The sequence below is a fragment of the Dermochelys coriacea genome, chromosome 10 (assembly GCF_009764565.3).
Source record: "Dermochelys coriacea isolate rDerCor1 chromosome 10, rDerCor1.pri.v4, whole genome shotgun sequence".
Lineage (NCBI taxonomy): Eukaryota > Metazoa > Chordata > Testudines > Dermochelyidae > Dermochelys > Dermochelys coriacea.
The window spans coordinates 13,418,544-13,443,402 of record NC_050077.1 but is presented as its reverse complement, the minus strand read 5'-3'; the positions used below and the strand labels follow the sequence as shown (position 1 = coordinate 13,443,402).

General features: G+C 42.6%; 1 protein-coding gene across 5 annotated transcripts in view; it reads right to left on the bottom strand.

Annotated features, from left to right (window-relative positions):
* Positions 1-24,859, bottom strand: part of ADAP1 (ArfGAP with dual PH domains 1) — a 107,535-nt gene that overhangs the window by 61,924 nt on the left and 20,752 nt on the right. For 3 of the 5 annotated variants that reach the window (XM_043493308.1, XM_038420137.2, XM_038420138.2), the window contains exons 2-4: positions 24,635-24,765; positions 21,869-21,960; positions 8,056-8,138 (exon numbers count right to left, since the gene is read on the bottom strand). In XM_043493308.1, coding sequence (XP_043349243.1) covers positions 8,056-8,138; positions 21,869-21,957 — 172 coding nt within the window. In that variant the 5' untranslated portion in view covers positions 21,958-21,960; positions 24,635-24,765. The remainder of the gene's footprint in view (positions 1-8,055; positions 8,139-21,868; positions 21,961-24,634; positions 24,766-24,859) is intronic. The other 2 variants (XM_038420139.2, XM_038420140.2) reach the window with 1 other exon arrangement.

Here is a 24,859-nt window from a genome sequence, read left to right as displayed (position 1 = left end):
CTCTATGATATCCCAGTCTTCAATAGCAGCTCTCAGGCTTTAATATACTTAATTGTGAGGCAGGGCAGTGTTATCATCACCATGTTACAGAGGGGGAACTAAGGCACGGAGAGACTAAGGGACTGTCCCAAGTCATACAGGAAGTCCGTGATGGAGCAGGGAACTGGATGTAGATCTCCTACATCCCAGGCTAGAGCTGTGACCCCTGGGAAATCCTTCCTTTCCCACTCTCCACAGAGATTGTTTTACCCACACACACAAACACCAGAAGTGTCGTGTCCTTGCTACCTGTTACCTGCCACATACAAATATGATGCAAGGTATTTGTATTCATTAATTTTGCCCAACCACATTTACACCAGCAGATGGCGGAAGATCTCTCATCTATATTCAACACCAGCATCACTTTGGCCGACAAAATACTTGGGAGTTCTTTCCTAAGCTGTGCTGAGTTTAGGCCTAGCATAGGTGGGGCTGGGGATGCCCCAGGACTGCTTCGGGTTACCCCAGCAGCAGCCAGCTGGGGAGGAGACAGAGTGCTATGGGTTCTGCCCCGCTCCCTCCTTCCCTTTGGCACATCCACTCCCTTGGTCAAGTTTACAAAAGGATGTAGGGAGAAGCGGAGAGGGTACTGCACCAACCCCTCCCCACCCCACACCATTTCCACTCAGCCACTACAGCTTTCTTCAACCCCCAGTGCAGCTAATGCACAATTTTGTCCTGACTGCCCATAGTTATCACCCAGTGGTGCTATGAATACACTTCAGTGACAGTGCTCCAGTGGTCTACAGCAATGGTTCGTAACAGGACAGCTCACAACAGGAACACGGCTACAACTGTACTATCCAGGCATGGTTTTTGTAATATGTGTAACTCACAACAAGATCGATAGGATTTAAGCACAGGCATTGACAGAACTATGCAATGCTTCTTACACTCAGCACAACCTGTGAAGCTTCACAACATCTCACACCTCAGCAGGACCTCAGCCTTAGGGCATTATCTTAGTAGCAACACAACAACAGCCCTGACATGAATGGTTTAGTGAAGGCCAGAAGATAATCAGGAGTAAGTTTCAAGGGCCTGGATATCTGGAGCCTTCTGAAATCAGCCTTCCATTTTACACACTGGAATGCAAAGAGGGCTCGTTTTTTTTTTCCTAGCGATACGTTATATATATTCTGTCCCATAGATGCTTCATCCGTTTATCTGCCCCGCTCAGTTTATCATGTTCCAGGCTACAACATTCTGGAGCATCTATAATGCCATCTCCTGCAGAGCGATCGCAAGGCAAAATAAATCCCACACATAATAAGCAGCTGTAGCGTCAACAAGCCTTGACTCCTGACAACATTGCCTCTTGTCCTACAAGGCAGCACTGCCGTGTCAGCCACCAAGATTAAGATGATCTTAAATCTTGCCAAAATAGATGAAAGCTAGTGACTATAGCTTCTACATACCCCCAAACAGAACATCTCTACTGCATCGGTTGTGATCTCCACAGCAAAAGGGAATTAGGCACCTGACCTTTAGGCATCTTTGAAAAATCTCAGCCTATAGAAGATGCATGATGATGATGAAACAGGAGGAGGCGGGGAGGGAAGCGAAGGATGGCTGCTCCCACCAGAGAAGGGCAATAGGATAAGGACAAGGGAAGCAAGAGTGAAAGCTGGAGGGAACATTTAAATCTGGTTTAGTTGCCGTCAGTAATTTCATTCTAGTTGGCTGGGGAAAGTGTTTAGTTAGACAATAGATTCATTTTGTTTGATCTTACTGGTATAGAATAAAAATTGTTAAATAAAATTACTGATGTGGATAGGGTTGGTTGCATTTGTCTGTACAGGTGAACTTACAGTGTACATTACAGGCAGGGATCACATTAATGTGCTGGACTCCCCAACCCTGATGCTGGTTAACAGGCAGAGCTGAGAAAGAGAGATGTTACTGCCTTCCTCGGCATACACACATCAGAGGCAGTTCTGTTAGCTTCCCAAGACACAGATTAGCCCTCTCAGAGAGAGCACTCACTATATCAAGCCTTTGAATGGATGCTTTAAAGCATCAGTGCTTTAACAGTGAAGTCAAGTCATTTCTCCTGGCAAGGATCAAATGACTTACTACCCACTGAAGAGAGGAATCACCAGCTCTCCCTTCTTGTTTTCTTATGTTAAAGTAAGTACAAAGACGAGCTACATATGCATCCTCCAGAGTATCCCCTTTACCTGTCTTAGGGTTCAGCATGCACAGTAACATACAAGCAGCACAGGCAGCGATTTATCTGGGAACCCAGGGACAATACAAGGGACAGTTGGAATGCTGGTCATTTTCAGATCAGTTAACTTTTCACATTTGTATTCATCACCAACTCCAAGCCATACATCCACACCATCTCCTGCTCTTTGCCCAACATGCACCAAGTGCTGCAACCTTCATCACTTCAAACTATTGTAATACTTTTAACCCTGAAACTGACACCCCCTCCCTCCCTTCTCTCACCATACTTCTCCTTGGTCACAAATATACATGCAGCTGATTAAGGGTAACACTTTCAAAAGCACCTAAGTGACTTGGCTTTCAGTGGGATTAAGGCTCTTTTGAAAATGTTCCCCTAAATGCTGACAGCTAACTATGATATTCCAAGAGAAAACTAAATTTTTCAAAATGATTGAACGAAAAGTGAAATCCTATCTGATGACTTCTGGTTCCAGATCTTCCTATACTTTGTTTGGGATTATCTCCATCTGAGTTCCAAACAAATTCAGAGCTCATGCTCCATTAAACTGAGTTAAAGGGAATAACGAGCTGTAGACTGACAGTAATTTAATCAGCTCATTTATCAAAAGGAACTAAGCCAGGCTGAACCACACACAACGATATGAGACACTTTAAAACTAGTATCATTATATGTCATCATGCAATGAATGTTTCAATTGCCGGAGGAATGCAAACTTTCAGCATTAATCTAAATTACTGAGCTGCAAATAGTTCTTTGCCTCAAAATTTGGCGAGGGTGAACAAATTATTTAGCTCTAATACTACATTTGAAATTAAACAGCTCCCGCAGATCAAAGGTATAACTCAGTTAAGTATCCATAGCAGATCACTGAAGCATTTAATTGCTGTTTTGCTAATCTTCCTGCGCCATCTGAACTTGAACTGACTCCTCACTCTAAATCTATGGGGCTCATATACCCATTAATGATGGTCCTTCTGAAGCAATGAAACCATCAGAGTGTGGTGCGTTTGTGGCGGGGGAGAATGGGAGCTGGAAAGATATGGATGTAGCTGGGAACACCACGAGGCCTTGCATCTGCAGAAAGAAGGATTTATTTTAACAAACATTAAACTAGGTACACTGGATGTTGATTTCTGAAACCTGCAGACCCTTCAGGGGGGTAAGATGGGTGGGGATGTGCTCTGATGCACTTGGGGTATGAAATCAGAGCAGCAGTGCAAGTCCCATCTTACTCTGGCTGTAAGAGTGAATTCTCATCCCTACCTCACCACTCCTATCCCCCCAGGCAGACTAATCTAGCAAAGGGACCCAATGACAGCTGGCTCAGGGCCTTACATAACCTCTGTGGGAGCAGCGATGGAACCTTATATTCCCTGCACAGCCCCGAGTCCTTCCTCTTCTTGCTCTCTGGCAGCTGTAGGGTTTACTCACATCCTCCTGGCAGACTCTGTTCCTGCTTCCCTGTGCACCTCAGTCCTGACTTGCAACATCTGACATTCCAGTCCCGAGACTCCTTTAAGCTGTGACTGTCAGTCAGGCTGCAGTAGTTTTTGTTTGGCATTTACAGACTCTAGACAATCTCTCCCCAAAGGCTGTTCAGAAACAGAGTAAGCTGAATTTCTGATGAGGGCTTCAAAAAATATTTCTCGTTATTAGACTGGCTGGAAAAGGACCTTGCTTGGAGCTACTGAAAGAAGAGCATTCTCCTATTTTTTATGCAATTATTGCAAAGATATTAGAGCACAAAATTGCCCCTGGGATTGGAAGATGGAATTAAATCTTCCAGCAAACACCAGGAAATGAATCTTGATGTCTCTATTAGTAGCAAAATGTTTTGTACTTGGAAACTGGCAATCTAGCGCCTCTCCAGGGAATTCAGAATGGTGAGAAAAATAGTCAAACATAGTGTTAAGGAGGAAAATATAACTTCACATGGAAGACAAAAGAGGGAAAATGCACACTCCAGTGAGATGTGTTATGCATGGTTGTGATATAAGACACCTTTTGTATATGAGGTCATTAACGAACACCAGCAGCCCAGATCCCCTGATGTGTTCCTGCAGTGCAAAGAAACCATAAGCATGGGGCCACCGGCCACATACTGCTCATTCCAGCACATGGGGAATTGATCAAACTGGTGTTGTGGTTCGTAAGCCACGTCACCCTGGCATTTGGTGGGAGGGGAATGGCAGGAGCATGCAGTGTGGTCAGGACTAGGGCTGGTTGGAAGTGTTGCACTGAAACATTTTTTTTTGGATGAAAAATGCCATTTTCTTCAAAAACAAATCATTTCAGAAACTGCGCTGATTTCAAAGAACAGTCCCATGGGAAGAAACATTCTCAAACAAAAAGATTTTTTCCTCTGGACAAATTTTCATGGATACTAAAATGAAATTTCATTTCAGAACTCCAAAATTTTGCTTCATAATTTTATTGTATAGATTTTTGTCAGTTTCAAATTACTTTTACATTATTTCATAAACACATCAGTAGTAGCAGGGTATAATTTGTGGCTTCTGTTGAGTCGTTGACACAAAGCGTCAAACTGTTTCATAGGAATAGGGACAGTAGAAACTTTGATCTAGAAAAACAAGATAAAATATTTCAATGTGTACTAACCAGCAACTGCCTTTAATGATTGAAAATTAATAAATAAAAAGACTATTTCAAGTATTACATCATATTATGACAAGTCAGCAGCAGTAGCACATATTATACACTACTCGTACTGCCATGTTATGAAATAATGTAAAAATTATAAATGTAACAATGAACAAATTAAAATTAAATTTTGGAATTCCAAAATGAATATTTTCCAAAACTCAAATCTTTTGGAAATTCTAACTCATGAGAAATTTTGAAAATATTTGCTTTCATTCTGATTTGGATCAAGAATAAATTTTGAAATTTCCAGTGAACTGAAGATTCCAAGTTTCAACCATCTCTTGTCAGGATTTTCCTCGGGCTTGACAAATGGCAGTTGATCTTGGAACCCTTTGGAGGCAGTGTAAATTAGAGCAGCTCTTAGGCTGCTCTAACTTGTGCCACATGACCAAACTGGAATGCAGCAGGCACAGGACTGAGGGGCAGTAATGTGTCTAACAAGCTTTTTTGCAACCCCATGGCTGATTTGTATTGTGCATTCATTGGCCATAGCTGCAGACCTTGGCTAATATTTCTAGATTACATTTGTGGCTAATATACACGGGCCCTGTGTCAGGTCTTAACTGTGACAAATTCTCTCCCCCTCCCCCCCCAGACAAGATAAAAGCATAAAGCAATACATTTGCATGTAGTTGCATTCCTTTGTCCAGAGACTGACAGAAATGGTTGTGATGTTAATTTAAAAATGTCTCATTGTTCAATTTTGTTCTCTATTTAATTTTTCATGAAGACTTTTTAAAAAAGCAAAAAAACCCAGAGTGCATCAATATGTGCTTGAACAATGCATAGCTTTTCCTGACTAATGAAGTTATCAGACAACGCCTGTAAAATATGCAGCTAAAATTAACTCCTGTTTGAGTCCTTGCTACAATATCTATTTAGAACTCTCAAAACACTTAGGCCCCAATCCAAAGCATAGAATTTAAGCACATGCTTTGGACAGCCTGGAAAAGAGGAGACTTAGGGGAGATATGATAGAGGTATATAAAATCATGAGTGGTGTGGAGAAAGTGAACAAGGAAAAGTTATTTACTTGTTCCCATAATATAAGAACTAGGGGCCACCAAATTAAATTAATGGGCAGCAGGTTTAAAACAAATAAAAGGAAGTTCTTCTTCACTCAGCGCACAGTCAACCAGTGGAACTTCTTGCCTGAGGAGGTTGTGAAGGCTAGGACTATAACAGTGTTTAAAAGAGAACTGGATACATTAATGGAGGTTAAGTCCATAATGGCTATTAGCCAGGATGGATAAGGAATGGTGTCCCTAGCCTCTGTTTGTCAGAGGGTGGAGATGGATGGCAGGAGAGAGATCACTAGATCATTACCTGTTAGGTTCACTCCCTCTGGGGCACCTGATATTGGCCACTGTCGGTAGACAGGATACTGGGCTCGATGGACCTTTGGTCTGACCCAGTATGGCCATTCTTATGTTTTTTTTCTTATGCTTAACTTTAAACACCAGTCTTTTTATGGAAGTTAGTGGAATTACTCATGTGTTTGAAGTTAGGCATGTAATTAAAGTGCCTTAACACTAAAGATTAATATTCCGTGGACAGTAAAGTGTTACTCTGTGGGTGTGTATTGTACATATCTTAGTTTATATTTTTCAAAGCTGTCTAGGGGATTTATATATGTTTATACACACACATACACTCACACACACACACCCCCATCCATCCATTAAAATTAACGGACTGTATATAAATCTGCTAGGCAGCTTTGAAAATCTCAAATACACCTCTTTTATACACACACATATGCACACTCTCTCTCTCGCTCCAATATGTATGTTACATATAGTGACATATAATCATAAAATGGCATAGCAGAAATTCTTTGAATATAAGATGGGTATACATGAGGTCAGATTTTAATTGTGGCTCTGTTAGCAGCAAACCGCAGGTGCTACCTGCTTATTATTAGGCTCCACAAGCAGCATGAAATTAATATTTTAACTTTTTCGTCACTAACATGGTCCTTGTTAATAAAATTATTCCGGCCCATTCATGCACATAGCTGGTGTAAAAAAACCAAAAAAACAGTACAGTATAAATGCAGAATAAATTCAATGCCACCTTCATCTGGTGAAAAGAAAAGAACAGGAAACCAGCCAATTTTATGTCTCCTTTCACGTCACCCACAACAGCCTCAAAAGTAACGTTTGCCAAATCCCATACTTCCACTTAAAAAGATCCCCAACAAATTCTTCTGAAGATCCATCTGCTCTACAAGTCAATCTATCTACAAACTCCACAGTTCCTCGCTATATTGTATTGCATGCACTGATTGGAACTATTTGGAAGAGGGACTTCAATGGCTGCATGGGAAGCCTTTTCAATGATACACTTGTTATGTCATGGGCTTGACCCTGCTCCATTGAAGACAATGGGTGTTTTACCATTGACTGCAATGGGAGAAGGATCAGTCCCTATATACATAAGTAATAACCTCCTGGCCTGAAGTTAATGGGGAGGTGGGGTGGATCCCCACGACTTCTGAATCAAATCAGATAGCTTAGCTATCATTGTGATAATTCTAAAGAATAAACCCCCAATTTCTTTTGTTAAAAATAACAGTCAACTTGCATTTAATGGCACTTAAACGTTAACTGAATTTTTGACCCTAACCACAAGAGCAGGTACCTGCGGGTACACACACACACACACACACACACACACACACACACACACACAGTGTCACCTTGCATGAAAAAAAATTTAAAAATATTGCCCCCAAATACTTATCTACAAAGACATCACAACAAAACCAAATGAGTTAATAACCCCATTTCATCATTCCCAAAGGAAAACCCTTCCTGATCATATCCTTACCAAGTAGTGACCTATATTTTAATTCCTATTAACACACCCAGCAACCAGAAAGTATCCTATTTGTACTTTATTTGTTGGTCACATGCATGGCCCAAAGCCCACTGAAGTCAATGAAATGACCCCTCCATTGATTTCATTGGGCTTTGAATCTGACTCTGAAGTCTCGACCCAACCCCAAGAGGAGTCTTTTCCCGAGGAGTTGCACTTTCCCCTCCTGTCTAGGGAGCTGTAATTTTTCAATGTTATAGAAAAGGAGACCATGGAAAGCAAATGGATGCTTTTGTACACAGCAAAAATCATCTGCTGAGAATTTCTTTCACTACCTGCAGAATAAGGCTCTTGCTTCTCAGTGTAAATGAATTCTTTTCTTTCATATTTGGCTCTGATCCACTGTTCTCGTAGCAGTCTGAAAAAAAAAACACAGAAAAGGAGACATAGTCCAGAATAAGCTAAAAAATAATTTATGATCATTAATTCTTCAATGGAAATGTGAGTGCAAGTTGAAAGCCCTCCAAAAATTAAACTGTACGTGAGCCGGAGTCATTGGCTTGGCTTGTGTTTCCTCTGCTTGTCAGTTAGACCACAAGTTGATTCTTATGCACACAATTCTAATGGAATTTTTTAAAATGTATATGCAAAAATTAGCAGAGTAACTCAGTATCTAGCCTCAGTGCAAGATGTCCTTCTTAACATAAGAGTACTTTCAAATATTATTTCATTTCAATTTGGAATGCTAAGCCAGGAAATACATTTGTCAGATTGAATTCTTTAACAAGGAGGATCAGTCCAGGAACAAAAGGAGAAGATTGTCTCAGTGCTGCCGGTATACAGCAGAAATCAGGCATGCCGATGATAATGCATTTAAATGATTGACTTTTCAGCAATTAAAGATTGAGAGGTATCATCTCTTCTCAATGACTGGAGCCTATGCAAAGAGATCTCTGTGCATCAGGATGAGAAGGTACTCCTCAGTGTAAAAGAGCTGAACTCGAAGTGCATAGCAGAAAACTTTGTAGAAAACCATCCATCTATTATTAAATGCCCTACATTTCCAACTGAAATCTCCAGAAAGGAAACTGGTGTCATTTATATGGCACATAAGATCTTTATTTTCAGAAAAACATTTAGAGCAAAGATTACAAATAAATTAAAATAAAAAAGTGACTGCTAGCATTAATTAGGGTATTTGGCCTGGAATTTCCTGTAGCCTCAAGACTGTTTTAATTGTTCCTAATTGTCTATTGACCTACAATCTTAAGAGCACCACGTGTTACTCCAAGTTTGTTTCTTTGTGGGCATATTTAGAAGTAGGTTATACTGATCTCAGCAAGAGTATCACTCAGCAATGGCCTCGTATTGGGTTAGATTTGCTCATCATTTGCAGAACTCATGGCACTTCAACCCCATCATATCTGTGTGACTATATAAATAAATAATGTGTGCACGGAAGGAGCACATATGTATTCACGCTTTTATGAAAATTAAACACAGTATCTACTTGGCATAACTTCCTCATTCTCAAAAAATGCTTCAGAAGAGAAAAAAAGTGTTAATTTTTTTTAAATTGATATATTTGGATACAAAATGCTGAGATAGCTCAAATGATATCAGACTTCTATTGCATCTGACCTCTCTGCCTTTTTCCCTCCCTCTTCCCATCCACTTGTTCCTTCCTTTCCTTTTTTGCCTATTTGTGTATGTCTTTTTCTTTTATTGTTACCCCAACCTTAATGTATTATGTCTGTGTAATATTGCCTGATTCTGTATTGTCTGGTCTTACAATTTTGACAAGTTGTAAAGTTGCGTGATTGCATTATTTGATTGGATAGCCTGTGAAACGTGCAGTATTTGGGTAGCACCTACAAGCTGTAATTCATTTATCTTTTGTTTGTATTTGTTTCCTTATGAAAATTAATACAAAATTTATCACAAAAAAATCATTTCTAGCTTCAGCAAACAACTTAATCAAATTTACAAGAGAATATTCATCCATATCTGTAGGTATAATAATTTCCTGGTCTGTAAACGTGGGAATGGTGATATTTCTTTTCTCCCATCCATTGTCTATTTTATCTACTTAGATTATAAACTCTTTGGGGCAGGAACTGACTCTCACTATGGGTGTGTCTACACCACAAATGAAAGCGTCACTGGAGCATGGGTAGGCACATCCATGCTATCTTTAATCTAGCAAGCACAGGTAACAACAGCAGTGTAGACAGGGTGGCATAGGCTAGCCACCTGAGTTCAAGCCTGCCAGGGAACTTGGATATGTACTCCGGGGGCTGGCCCATACCAAAGCCCATGTCACCATGTCTACACTACTGCTGTTACCCAGGCTACCCAAATTTAGGCTAGCATGAGCATGCCTAACTGTGCTACCACTACACCTTCACATGCTGTGTAGACATACCCTGTGTGTACACACAGCGTATAGGCCAACTGGGCCCAATCTTAGTTGTGAACTCTAGGCATTACTACAATATAAATGTATTGGATCTGCCTTTCCCTCTTTGCCTCCAAATCCCTTTTTGTCTTATTTTCATATCTGATCCTTAATTGTTAGGTTTGTAGCTGTAATCCAGATTGTAAACTCTACAGAGCGGCATAGATCTTGTCTTCCTGGATGGACATAGCACTTTACAAACATAAGAAGTTACAGACGTATTACTCGGCGTAATCACAAATACTTTTAATTTTACTATCCTACTATTTTCTTCAGTTTGGCTGTTGCAGAAGGCCAATATCTCCTCAGCCAAACTAAAACCTTCACACTTGCTACTCTTTTGGGGATGAGGGCTGGTACTTGTGGCACAGCTTAGACAGACACTGAGGGACCAAAAACCATCAAATTCAGATACTGTCATGTCCACAGCTGAACATTTGAGAAGCTTATCACAACTGAATCTTTGAAACTTTTCAAACAACACTAGTCAGAATTTACCATGAGGAGGAAAATTCAGAACGCCCACATTAACTTCAATGGAGTTTGCTAATTTCAATAGGAGCTGCACCCGCTTCATACTTCTGAAAGTCAGGCTTCTTATGTAGGTGCTTAAATATGGATTTCGGTTCACGTACACAAGTTTGAAACACATTCCCTCACTGTACAATGCAAATTCTACAGCAGGTATTTTAGGTCATCCGTACGCCTTAGGAAACACTTTTCTACAATTCTGTATTTTCTATGAAACTGGCAATGCTAAAGAATCTATGTTTCTACACACACCTGCAGATGTGCACAGATTCATGAGCTGGGACTTTGATCTGTTTGATCAGGGCTCTGCATGAGCAGGTCAGTTGCAGGATGTACTCTATATGCTTATTTGGCCGTTAAGGCCTGATCTGAGAGGTCTGAATCATTTGCAACTCCCAAGGAAATCCTGGACCCATTGAACTCAATGGCAAGATTCCTATTAAGTTCAGTAGAGGCTGGATTTCTGCGCTGGTGTCAGTGGGAGTTGTAAGTGGTTAGGACCAATGAGGATCATGCCTTAATTGAAGGCTTCAGAACCCAGAGCCCACTGATCTCAATGGCAGTCCTTCCACTGGACTTTGGATCAGACCCATGTTTCACTTTAATGCTCCTTTGGGGGTGCTCTACATATGTGCTGTAAACTTATTTCGGCATGTTTGATTTTAGCTGTATTTACCATGATGTAGGCTCTACATAAACTGAACTGAAGGGTAAAGAATTAAAGAAGCTGGGACAGACAATACATGCCAAATAGAGGACCAAATATGCAAAACTCCCATCAACATCAATAGGAGTTCTCTAAGCAGAAATAATGGCCGTCATTTATTAGGTTTATAGTGACCAGTGGGCCCTGTAACAAGGTTGAAATTTCTAGGAATGATCCAATTTCTATTTTGAAACTTAGAAGATACACAGCTTTTGCAATCTGATCCAAAACTTACAGCCCACCTAAAGTCTGCCAGACTGTTAGATACAGGGAATGTGTCATTCCTGGCAACTAACTAGAAAGATGGTAGTGGGCTCTTTGTTCTGTAATTAACACAAGAGCAAACTGAAATCAAAATGAGAGCAAAATTTAATGGAGGAGAACGAGAAAACAGAACAGGTCTTGAATATGCTACCACTAAAATAAATGGAAAACTCCCATTTGAATGAAAGACATGGCAGAGCGAGAGGTCGAAGAAAGGGTCATATGGCGTTGTGCTTGAGAACTCAAAATCTCATAATATTTTTTTTTACATGTTTGCTTTTGGAAATGAGAATGTGCCACTGACAAAGCAGATGGTTTCAGGTCAAAGGGACAGCAGCAAAGGTTCCAGATGGAGTCAGTTGAGTCGTTCAAGTTCCGAGTCAGATGCCATTTAAAATGAAACAAGTAGCTGGCACAGATTCAGGACAAGTCTCTGTCTAATAATGTTTTAAAAAATACCACATCACAGGAAAAATATATTTATGGAGGTGAAATTAATAAGAAAAAAAACAGATGTCTTCCTCCCTTCCTCACTGCTTCAAAGCAATTTTTCATATAATATAAAATATATGAAAATATAAAGCAAAAACACCAGGAGTGTCCAATAAAGAGCTGGTTGGAGAATAGGGTATTTTCCCCTTGAAAAATATTGATGAAAAACATTCATTTTCATCCAAAAAAGTCAAATTAAAAAATTCCATGGAACATTTAGGCTTACTGTTGAAAGCCTAAAACCTTTTGGCTGAAAACGTAAAGTTTTGGTTGGGAAACATTGAAATGAAAAATTGGGTCAATCCAAACAGAACATGCCATTTTGGAGCAGTCTGACAAACTGTATCTGCCTGCACTGCCACAGTGCTTCATGGGAGGTGTAATTAGAGTACCTTATGCCCCAATCTCCCTTACTGCCAGGCTCCCTAGTTGGACTACATCTTCCAGGATGCCCCAAAGTCTCCTATCTTGCATCATGGAAGTCTTGTGGCTCTGAGGCATCATGGGAGATGTAGTTCAGCCAGAAAATCTAGCCCATATAGGACAATAGGGGCATAAGGCTCCCAAACTATGATTCCCATGTAGCACTGTGGCGGCTCATGAGGATGCAGTTTAATGTTGAATCAAGCCAAAACAAAGCCTTGTGATTTGGGAAGTGTCCTTTCTGAATTGAAAGGTTTGGTTTTCAGGTGCTGGGTTTTTTTGACAAAAAGTTTCCACAGAAAGCAGACACATTTAACAAACAATTTTGTTTAATCAAAAACACAGTTTTCCATCAAGAAACAGTTTTGACGGAAAATTTTCAACTTGCGCTAATCCAATGCCAATTTTCCTTGAATAAATGGTCTCCCTCCAGCTTCAGTGTCACAGATATGAAGAATTCAGAGTAACAGCCGTGTTAGTCTGTATCTCCAAAAAGAAAAGGAGTACTTATGGCACCTTAGAACCTGACAAATTTATTTGAGCAGATCTGATGAAGTGAGCTGTAGCTCACGAACGCTTATGCTCAAACAAATTTGTCAGTCTCTAAGGTGCCACAAGTACTCCTTCTCTTTTTGGAGATATGAAGAAAGAAAAGCAAACAAAAACTCTTATACTCTGGTTAAAAACACCTGCTCAGTTAAAGTCATTGCATAGGGACAGGCCAATTAAACACCATATCTGGCTCACAGCAGCATTATTTTTGAAAATGGTGAGCATTTGGGTTAGAAGTGTGCAGGAAACAGCCTGTGTATCTGTACTGTTTGTAACCCAGAACTCCTCCGTGAATTAAATAAATCAATATGAATGAATAGTCTTTAGGACTAATGGCAAAAGACATGATGATTTGTATGGGGGGAGATTCCATAGCACTGAATCGAGGAAAGGGGGTAGATTACAAGCAATCACGTGCCAGTAGAACTTACCAAATTCAGTCAAGAGTTTCAGAAGTGACCAGTGATTCTGGGTGTCCAACCTGAGATATCATAAAGAGTTCTGATTTAGGAAGTGCTGAGCATTCCCTCTCTGAAAGCAGGCCATTTTACAATGTCTCAAGCTGGACACTCGAAAAAGCCAATGGTGACTTTTGAAAATGTTGCCTTTAATACCTTAGTAAGTAGGCAAGAGTCAGGTATAAAATGAAACCCTTTAACCACAATGTTTTATGGCTAAAGGGAAAAAAGATCTTGTTAGTATCGATACCAGATTCCAGTAGCATTGGCTATTGTCACGTTTCCATGACAGTTGTTTTCATAGGCTCACAACTTTCTGAAAGATTCACCCGGGGAAGTGACAATTTGGAAACAGTGCCTCAGGGCCATATGTTGATAACAACTAGGGTTTACACAGAGAGCTGCTGACAGTATGGTGGCAAAGCCATGGAAAACAGCAACTGGTTAATTCTGCAACACATGCAGTGTGTTGTGGCCCACATCTACCTGTAGGTAGCCCACAGCCCTTGAAGATTCTAACCTCTCTCGCACCAACTTATGCTGCTGTTTGCCTTACCAGGACTGCACTGTGTGTGCCAAGCAGGACCTACTTGGACATATTATTTGTATTACAAGAGCATGTAGAGAAGGGGTGGGCAAACATTTTGGCCTGAGGGCCACATCGGGTTTGCAAAACTGTATGGAGGGCCAGATAGGGAAGGCTGTGCTTCCCCAAACAGCCTGGCCCCCTGCCCCCTATCCACCCCTCCCACTTCCCGCCCCCTGACTACCCCCCTCAGAACCCCCGACCCTTCAACCCCCCCCGGTCCTCATCCCCTGACCGCCCCCTCCAGGGATCCCCCGCCCCTAATTGACTCCCCAGGACCCCACTCCCTATCCAACCCCCCCGTTCCCTATCCTCTGACTGCCCCCCAGGACTCACTGTCCCTTATCCAACAACCTCGCTCCCCACCCCCTTACCATGCCGCTCAGAGCGGCAGAACTGGAAGCCGCACCACCTGGCTGGAGCCAGCCACGCTACCCGCACAGTGGCATAGATGTGGGAGAGGGGGGACAGCAGGGGAGGGGCTGGGAGCTTGCCTCTGCGGCCGGGAGCTCAAGGGCCAGGCAGGATGGTCCTGCAGGCCAGATGTGGCCTGTGGGCCACAGTTTGCCCACCTCTGACCTAGAGGCCCCAAACTGAGACTGCTGTGCTAGGGGCTGTACAAACACTTAGCAAGAGAGAGCCTCGGTCAGCTCACGCTCTCAACAGACAGAGCGTGAGCGGGGAAACACATGCAGAGATGGGATACGACTTGCCAGTGCTTATAGGGCAAGTGCTACCCAGTTTTCCTGAGTCCCAGTCCAGGGTCCCAGTCACTGGACCTCACTGCCTCTTCTCAGTGCAGCTTAAGCCCGACGTAGCAGAGGTATTTTTGGCTAGGTGTAGTAGCACCAAATTGGTGCCGGTGCTGTATGATGCTTCTCTTCAGGTTGGACCTGAATACCTAGGTGAAATGCGAAAAGACCCCAAATGGGATGTGTTCAGACTACAAAACAGAAGATGCATAGAGGCAAATAAAAAAAAATCCTCCTTAAGTTTGACATAAGACTTCTGCTAATTGCCTACAGTTTCCACAGTCAGGTGCCACAGGCTCATCTGACTAGACACAGATCCCCTGTGGCTTAGCTTACCATCCAGTCCCCCTGTAGCACCCTTTTTAACAGGCTGGGGAAGCCAATTTTCAAACTCCATCTTCTGTATAAGAACTGCCTTGTTTAAAGATACAAAAATCCAAATAATAATAATAAAAAAGGTGTGATTTTTGTTAAAAGGCCACCTATTGTGTGATTCAAATATGGAAAATTCACAATAGCACAAACATGGGACCTGGCTAAAAGAAGCATGTGGCCTGAGAGACAAAGGACCTCCCGCAATGCTCCATATCCTGATGATTTATTGAGCCCCAACAACATGCTCAATGCTGTACTAAGTATAGAAGACACAGTCACTGTCACCATAGCTACCTATATTAGCTAGTGCCCATTTATGATGATTTCAGAAATTCTCACTTGTTTATTTCTAAAAAAATGACTTCACCAAGTAAATCAATCATCCTCCGCAAATCACAACAACTGGTATCTCATGGCTGGTGCGAAGGTCAATCAAAACAATTACACTTCTATGAAGCTAGAAGTCATTCTTAATTGTTGCTTAACATAGCATGCTTAACATAGCATAACAGCGGCATGGCCAGAAAGAACAACACAAGTTAGAATGCACCGCTAGAACCTGGCTTAATAGGCCTAATCCAAAAGCCTTTTCAAGTCCATGGGAGCCTTTCCCTTGTCTTCACTGGGCTTTGGCCCAAAAGTGGCTATGTAAATGGGTAGACAGTCTTCTCCCTTAGCAGATCTGTTCCATGCATGTTTTCACACCTGCTGCCTTCAGAGACATAAACATGGTCTACTGCGTTTGCTCTTGTGAGGTCTGAAGATGCGACCCAGCTATGAGTGTGAGAGCTGGATCCTAGCTCTGTTTGCAGAACATCAACAGAATGACTTCCTAAATTCCAGTCTGTTACATTTGTGCAAATCCACTTAAGGCAATAGAGTTACACAGTTGTAACTGATGGCATGATCTAAAAACAATGGGATTGCATAGACAAGAGGGAAACAAATTGGCAGAATTTGGCACACAGAAACCCCACTACTGATGCTGCTACAGCTGCTGCATAGGCAGGGGAGGACCCAGCTTCACTTTCAGGGCCCAGCATGGGTTTGCAGGGTGGTAGTTAGGGGAAAAGACAAAAACAGAACAGAACAAGCGAACATCTATCTGTCTGTAAATTGGGCACATTAAACCTGGAAAAAATATCAATAAATAATCATGTTGCTTTTTCAACTAGAACAGCGCTTTGAATGACTGAACACGTTTTTAAAGTACTTATCACTGCACAACAGCAATGATACTAGAAACCACTTTTTTTCTACTTATAATTATCTCTTTTTATATTCATAGGACTATCCAGGGCATGGACCCTAGTGGGACATTGCTGTTTCTTGGATAATATGAAAGCACCCAACTGCTCTGGTTTGTCATCTCATCACATCCCAGGTATGGCAACAGCCCATGGTACTTCGTACTCTTTTATTTAAATCTAATGTATCCCGCACTCCCACCAGAAGCACTTGGGCACTGAATGCTGATTCATTAAAATATTATGTTGTTAAAGATGAAGGGCCTGACGCTGATTTCACTCACATCAACATAAGCCTTTAATAACCAAGATCAAAACCTGGTCCAAAGAAACGTATAGACTGAGGCAACACACTAGATTTCACTTATAGCATTAGTCATGCCACAGTAGGATTACAATTCAATCTGAAGACCTTGCTGCTGGTAAGTAGTGAGTGAAGGTGTGGATTTAGATCCACAGAAAGTAAAGCCATATACAGAGGGGCATTTCTGTATTTTTCTAATCGGTTTTCAGCCAGCTGTGTCGCCAAATTAAGACTTGTCTTTGCCTCTCTTGATAAGTATTGGTACGCTTCCTTCTTCATCCACAGCTCACCTCAGGTATGTCTACACTGCAGCTGGGACTGAGCCACCCAGCCCAGGCAGACAGACTCACACTAGAGAGGCTCAAGCTAGCACACTAAATAGAGCAGCGTGGATGTTGCAGCTCTGGGGGAGACTCGGGCTAGCCACCTGAGTTCCAACCCTGGGGGTCAAGGTGGCATTGAGGCAGGAATGCCAGAAGCTCCTGAGAAGTGGAGCCCCGCCCCTTCCCCCTTGAGTTCCAATCCTTTCCCCGCCGCTCCACTCTTTTCCCCAGGCGCCGCACGCTGCCTGCTCCTCTCTACCCATCCCCCTCCCCCATTCTCCCTTAAGACTATGCCCTCTCACTTTTAAAAGTGATGGGGCCATGGCCCCCTGGCCCCTCTGCTCTGGCACCCCTGACTTGAGGGCTCCAGCCACTGCCCGACCTACCACCCGAAGCGCAATGTCCACACTGCTATTTTTAGCATGCTAGTTCCAGCTAGTGTGAGTCTGTCTACCAGGGCTGGGAGGCCCCCTCCCTGCAGTAGACATATGGTTAGAGCATGATCCTACAGATCCTTACTCACCCTTGCAGTCCTTGCTCACAGCGAAGCGTGAGCTGTCAGAGCGTAGCCTTTACTAGTAGGACCACTCCTGCGAGTCGGAGGCTGCAGGTATCAGAGGCTGCAGGAGCAAGCACATCAACCACAGCTCAGACACCCTCCAGGTGTGACTGTTTCCTGAATAGCCCTCATTCCATGTTTGCAGTGCCTCTGCTACCTAGCAAAGGGGGTTGGCTAGATACTGTAGCAAATCAATGTGAGTAATGAACACTCGACCTGGATTCCTGTGGGCTGCCAGATGACCGATAGCTGTTTTCCTATCCTAGCCCCTCTCTAAGGGTCACTTGCCCCAGGCCAATCATGTACATAACCTGTAATTTAAACACTATTGAAAGCCTCTCCCAGTTTCACCAGGAACAATGGATTGTTGCCTTACTATTCTTGATTTTGCTAGGACAGTTTAATAAGCTGGCATGTAAACACCCAGAGAACATGGAATCACCTGAGAGGATGCTATAGAGCATATGGAGTGCATTTGTAGACAGGGTTCCAGGTGTGTTTTAAAGCACAGTATAATTTTGCTCAGAGTAAGTACAGACAACACAGTGAATGAAACACTGCCAGCATCCGGCCTCTGTTAGGCTCTCCCCGGGCAAGCCTGAAATGCAGTGAAGAGAGCTAGACTAATTGGGCTTGGAAACAGCTGCAGATGTGGCTTTTGGTCCTAGAGTGGACAGTTTGCTCTTCTGGCTACAGACTACCCTATAGTCTCAATTGCATTGGTATCAAGTAATTTCTGTCTTTGCTGGTAGGAGGACTGGATTTCAGACCACTTTCCTCTGTATCACAAGAGATGCTAAGACAGGAAAATTAACATGACTAATGTTTTGTACAGAATCTTTCAAGAAGCTGTAAATAGATTGGTGGTTTCAGTCCAGCAATGCAAGAGAGAAAATCAGCAGCAGTTTCCCTTTGCACATGTACGGAGCCGAATGGTGGTGACCATTCCCACAGCAGTTAAGCCATGGGAATGAGCTGAGCTGCACGACCCCAATGGGGACTCTGGGAGACATGCTTCAAGGGTGTTACCAGGTCTGTAAGAGGATGGAGGCTGTTGAACCATTCAGTAAGAGGTGCTCCCCTCCATAGCTAGCCAGCTTGGCTTGTCCATGGGGGAAAAGGAGTGGCATGGCCTTTTGTGGGGGTCTAACAAGAAGCAGTTCTTGTTTGACTGTGGCTGGGAAGTCAACAGGGAAGGTTCTTGTGCCCTCCCTTCTCCATATGTACTTGGGGGGCCGGACACTATCTGAGCTCTTGCTTGGTGTCAACACCACCATTCTTAGAAGAGCCCTGTCCCGTCCTTCGGCATGGTGCAACCTGTCTGAAGGGACAACCCTTCAGGGGTGAACAAAAACTTGGCTATCCAGCCAAGATGTGTCTTTAACCAAAGATCAATCAAAGCTGCACAAGAAACCTTGGGGATGATTATGTAAGTATTATTGCCACCACTTGTGAATGGGGAAACTGGGTCAAAGAGATTCAGTGGCTTGCATGGGGGGCAGGGGTGCTGTGCTCTTGTCGATTCAGCATGGGAATGGCAGGCAGGTGGCACCAGATTGGGTCACTGCTGGGATGTGTGACCTTGGACAAGTCACTTCACTTTCTCTAAACCTCGGTTGGGATGCAATCACATTTACGTAACTTCCCGGGGCTGAGGGGGGAGAGGGACTAGGAGGCCTTATTAAATAATAGGCCTTGTCTTCCAAACTTATTTGTGAAAGTAGCTCTCCATCACAGGGGAAATCCCATTGATGTTAATGGGACTCACTCACACGAGCAGCATTTAAAAGGTCTGGCTCAACATTTGATGCATGCAAGCAAAGCATTAAGGCCAGGCAGAGGCAGGAACAGATCCTGACAGGTTCTGAATGCCCGGCCCTGTAATCAAGGCTCTGGGCCATGCTCCCCCTATGGAAAGGCAGAAAATTTGGGCAAAAAAATAGCAAACTGTAGAAATATCATGAATTTGTAAAGAAGCACTTTTTTCCCCTGTTGAGATGACTTTCCGAGATGACTGAGCTCCAGCGTTCCAGCCAGAATTCTGTTATTTTTCCTACGAATACAATGGCCACAACTCTAGGTTCTTGGGAGATGTTTTCCTAACCAGTCCTTAGAAACGTTACCCTCTAGGATGAATGGGGCTCCAATTGTGCCCTGGGGGCAGGCCGTTTGTTTTATGGTTCGGTGTCACTCTTCTGAGAGGGAGCAGGCTTTTTTTGAGGAACAGTAACAAGATGAGGTTGTTTTCCATTTTACAGCATTATTGTTCTAAAGGAGTCATTTACAGTGATTTCCCATACTCAAATCATTTTTCTAACTGTAAGTACTGGGATCTGATACCAAAAATCATATCAGACCAAAATCATGATCTGATAACACTTTGCAAATGAACAATTCTCTAGTGCCAAGCCAAGACAGACTCAACCTGGTGCTTCCAAAATCCTACACTTGCCATTGGTATTTTAAAACAAGGATTGGGGAGAAAAAGACACACACAGATTCTAGCACACAATAAGAGAAATCAGTTAGGGATCCCATACACTGTCTTCCTCTCCTTGGAAGATTTATTTGAAGAAAAAAAAAAGATAGAAAACTAAGAGAACTAACTTTTCTTAACAGCTATAGCAACAGGATTAAGAATCTAGTAAAAGCAGTATCATGCACATGGGTTCGATCTAGGAGTTACTGGGAGGTATTTTCTGGTCTGCTTTAGGCAGGAAGTCAGATTTGATATTTAATATGGGCCCTTCTGTGAATCCTTCAATCATTTCCCCCACTCTTAGCAGGGAAGCAGAGCCAAGGCCCCAGCTTGAGAACAAAGGGAAAGATGGTAGGTGGCAGGGTTAAGAGTTGCTCTCTGCAGACAGGCAGAGCCCCCAACTTGAACTGACAAAGGGACAGAGAGACAGAGCCTGGAACGGAATCCAGAGCAACTTAGCTGGCTGATTGCACTGGCGTGGCCAGATGTACTACATCTTAACGTCTCTCTGTGCTAACCCAAGGACTTCTGATGCTGTGTTCCAGTTCACTAAAAACCCCTACTCTGTTTTTAAAAGGCTGCCAGGTGTCACTGCATATACTTGCTGAAATACATGGGCCCCTGAAGGATGCACAAGTCCCTGACCAGGGGTCTCTCTCAGTTGGACTCACTGGGCTGAGCTCCCGGCATGAAACAGGAGTGCTGGAGCCTAGAGGCTCAGTCTCATAGGCATTGAGACCATGTAGCCCAATCTTAAGTACAGGTATGACCCCTTGGGGAGAGGGGAAGGTCTGCCAAACAGAAGGGATTCCTCCAAGGGACCGTTTAAAAGCTGGAGCATCCATGTCGATCCATGACAGAGTGACAAAATGGTGCTGTCATTTGCCGATTGGCCAACACTACAACCTCGTTCCTGGAAGTACTGCCTTCCAGAGGCCCAATCTTGCAGAGTGCTGGCTTCAATTGGTGTCAAGGGCACACTGGACTTTGCAGGATCAGGCCCTAGAGATGGGTCTAATCAGACAAGCAATATAAACCGATTTTCTCCCCTCCCTTCAAATGCTGAAGCAGAGTCATTTTGGGCATACTATGGCACCTTTGTCATGTTGGATTCCACCACTCTAATAATCCCAGCCCATTGTGAGTGTTTACCCGCATAGTACTATGTAGAGTCTCTCTTTTATTGTCCTATCCTGGAAGATTACGTCTTGGGCATATGATGATAGCTTTGGCACTACAGAAAAGAGCATCTTTGTATTACAAACAACAACATAGCATCTAGTATATCAGATGGTAGGGCCACGTTTTCATGCAGAAGGGCTATTTTAAAAGGTGGGGGAGGGTCTAAAAACCATAGTTAAAAATTGAATTTTTATAGCCTTAGAAACTTGGAAGGGTCTAGGGAATGAGCAGTCTATTGACTCATCCCTGCCCCATCCAACAGTAGTTATTAAATAAAATCTCATGCGTAGTACTAGCCTACCATATAAATCCAGAGGGACAGAACTTCTCAAGGCCCTTTATAACTGAAACCCCGCTGGGAATTTAAAACAAAACAAAACCCTAAAAACTAAAATATTACAGAGGCTGCAGTTGCACAAACAAAAAATGCTGTTTACCAGTGAAAATATTTACTTACTGACAGTCTGGAAATGTTGGTTTGTAATAAAATGGTGGTATTTTAGATTCATATCTTGCTTTTGCTACATTGTTTCCATTTGTAGCCATAAACTGTGAGAGGGGGGGGGGAAAAAAAAAAGAGAAAAAATTAAGCAATTTTAGCTCTGGTTCCTTCACCCATCTCTGGTCAACAGAGTAGTGATAGTACCCAATTCTGCAAACACGTATGACAACACTCCATTGGGGCTTCTTATGGAAGGACGTGCTAGATCTTGTAGTAGTGTATCTGCAGGATAGGACCCATAGATTGCACTTCTATAGCACTTTACATCAGAGGATTGACAAGCACCTTGTAGATGTTCCATTCGTTTCACTCTCTGTTGCCAAGTTGTATCATTATGTCCATTTTACCAATAGGGAAAGAGAGGCACAGAAGATAAACAGCTGCTTTTTTGATACCAATGGATGTACATCTGATATGGAATGGCCCAGAGCAGTCTGTTTCTCATATACAGCAGGAGTGCCCCCAAGTCACCCAAGTCCAGCTGCTATTTAAGTGGGTTTCCATTTCTCTTAGCAGCTGCTGTCATCAACATGATGCATCATTCATTAGGCGGGTGACTACACAAACTTGGGAACAACTTCTTCCATCAAGATTGGACATTTCATCCCCAGGTCCAAATTCTGCCCTTGGTCACATGTGTGATCCCCACTGGTTTCAATGGTAGGTCAATGCATGGAACTAAGGGCAGGTCTCACCCATTTCACACTGACGGATTCTCCAAGCCAAATTCTGCCTTCACTTGGCCATGTTCAAGGGCAGAATCTGGCACTGAATCTGCTCCCTAGCATTTCTACCCTAGCCAAATGACACAGTCAGAAAAAGATCCTCTGATTTTATTATTGTTTTAAAGAAATCTGTACCTATTTTTGCTCCTTGGGAAAGGTTAAGTGATTGGCATAAAAATGAAGAGTGAAGCTTCTGTGCAAAGCCACTTCAGCAAGCTAAATCTCCTGGAAGAGCCCCCTGCTGCTGATGGTGCATGAGGATGTGCAGGACTCAGCAATTAGTTTGTGTCTTAATCCAATTCCGGCCCTTTTGTTATACAAGGAAGCAGAATTTAAGAGCTATACTGACAAGAGCTCTTGCAATTCACACCAGCGAATGATTACCCTGACCAGCCTCTAGGTCTCACTATGCTCACTCCTCATAGGTACATGCCTTTGAGGAGTGCAATTCCTGCTGCTATACAACACAGAGAAGGAGAAGCAGCTGTTCCCCTGCCTCTGACACTTCAGTGGCATAAATGTAATTTGCACTCAGAGGTGTTTGCAGGCAAAATTTAGTTGATCAACACACCACCCCTATTTCACATTCAGGGAAAATGAGGATCAGAGGGGTTATGATCAAGGGATGAAATCCTGGCTCCATTGACCCAAGTCAATGAGAATTTTTCCATTGACTTCAATAGAGCCAGGATTTCATGCAATTTTTTCATAAGTGGCCTCTGAGTTTGGGTTACCAGCTCAAGATGCCTTGTGCGTGATATTCAGTGGTACTGAGCACTCACAACTCATACTGAAGTCAACAAAGGCATGGATGCTCATCACTCCTGAAAAATCACACCCAACATGCCTCAAACTGGCTCCTGGAATGGAAGAATCAAGGAGTCAGTACCCACTTTTGAAGTCCTAGGCTTACATGACCTGTCCAAAGTTTTATACGAAATCAGCATCACAAGGAAGGCTAGAACCTTGATCTCTTGGAGAAGAAACTACAGGAAGTAGGTTGAAGGTTGGCAGTTTAGTTTAAAGGTGCTTTTAAACCTTCATCCTACAACTACCTCAGCAACAACAGCATTGGAACATGGACTTGTTTGCTGCCCTTTAACATGATTAGTCAGTCTGTCATGGCAGTATCTGTCCTCATGCCCTTCTGTTCTAGGATAGAAAGTGCTAAGCTGAAAATTCTGCAGTGATAGACACGTACCTGCTCACAAAATTCAGTACAAATTCAATAATAAACAAACACAGAGAAAACCTCTGTGCTCTATGAAGCTGTATTTTGTCCCAGAGTTTCTTATGCATTCAAAAAACATGAGTAAAGTCCCCAAAATCATGACATTTGCATAAAAACCACAAGTCTCTAAAAATAATAGTGTTAGGGTTCTTTTATATGGATTGAGGCTTTAGGGTTCCTGTATTCTAACTTTTCTCTATAGCCATGAAGGCTGGAAATGATTTTTTTAAAATGAAAGCTCATTTTCTCATGTATATCACATGACTCCAGGAGCTGGGGCTTTAAGAAAATACACCAATCATAGGACTCGTGATGAAATTGAGAGTTGGTAGCACTGCTCATGCCTTGGAGTACAATATATGAGAGAGCCTACAGGTTTTCTAGTTAGATTTATTAATTATTAGTATAGCCCCACAGTCAGCTAGCGAGGTGTTTTTCATACAGAGAAGAGTTAAGGTCTCTGTCATAGACAGCACAATGTAAGAGCCCAATTCTTCAAGATGGGATTCGAGGGCTTTCAGGCCCTAAATAGCCAACACACTAGAGGTGATAGAATGCAACTAAAATAACATGAGTCAGCAGCAGGACTGGTTAAAAGTTTTTGAAATTTGCAATTTTCACTCACACACACACACACACCCCCACCCATCCACCCACCCCAAAATTTCTATGGGAGAAAACAAAATGTGCCCAACATCGCTGCTTGTTTGAGCTTGTCAAAAATGGGATCACATTTTTTGTGATTTGTTAAAAAATAACATATACCTCAACTTGAACATCATCCCACGAATCTAAACTGATTGATTTCACTTTGCTGACGTGCGGGATATTGCGATGGATTCCTGAACAATTTAAACAGATAAACACTCCTAGGGTATGCGATGCCCAGTCTGGATCTGAAAGACAAAAAAAAAAGTATTGCTTTAGTTCAGCTTATTAGAGTACAGAATTTAGCGAGGGGAAAAGTGGACTAAAAGAGAGAGTGGAATT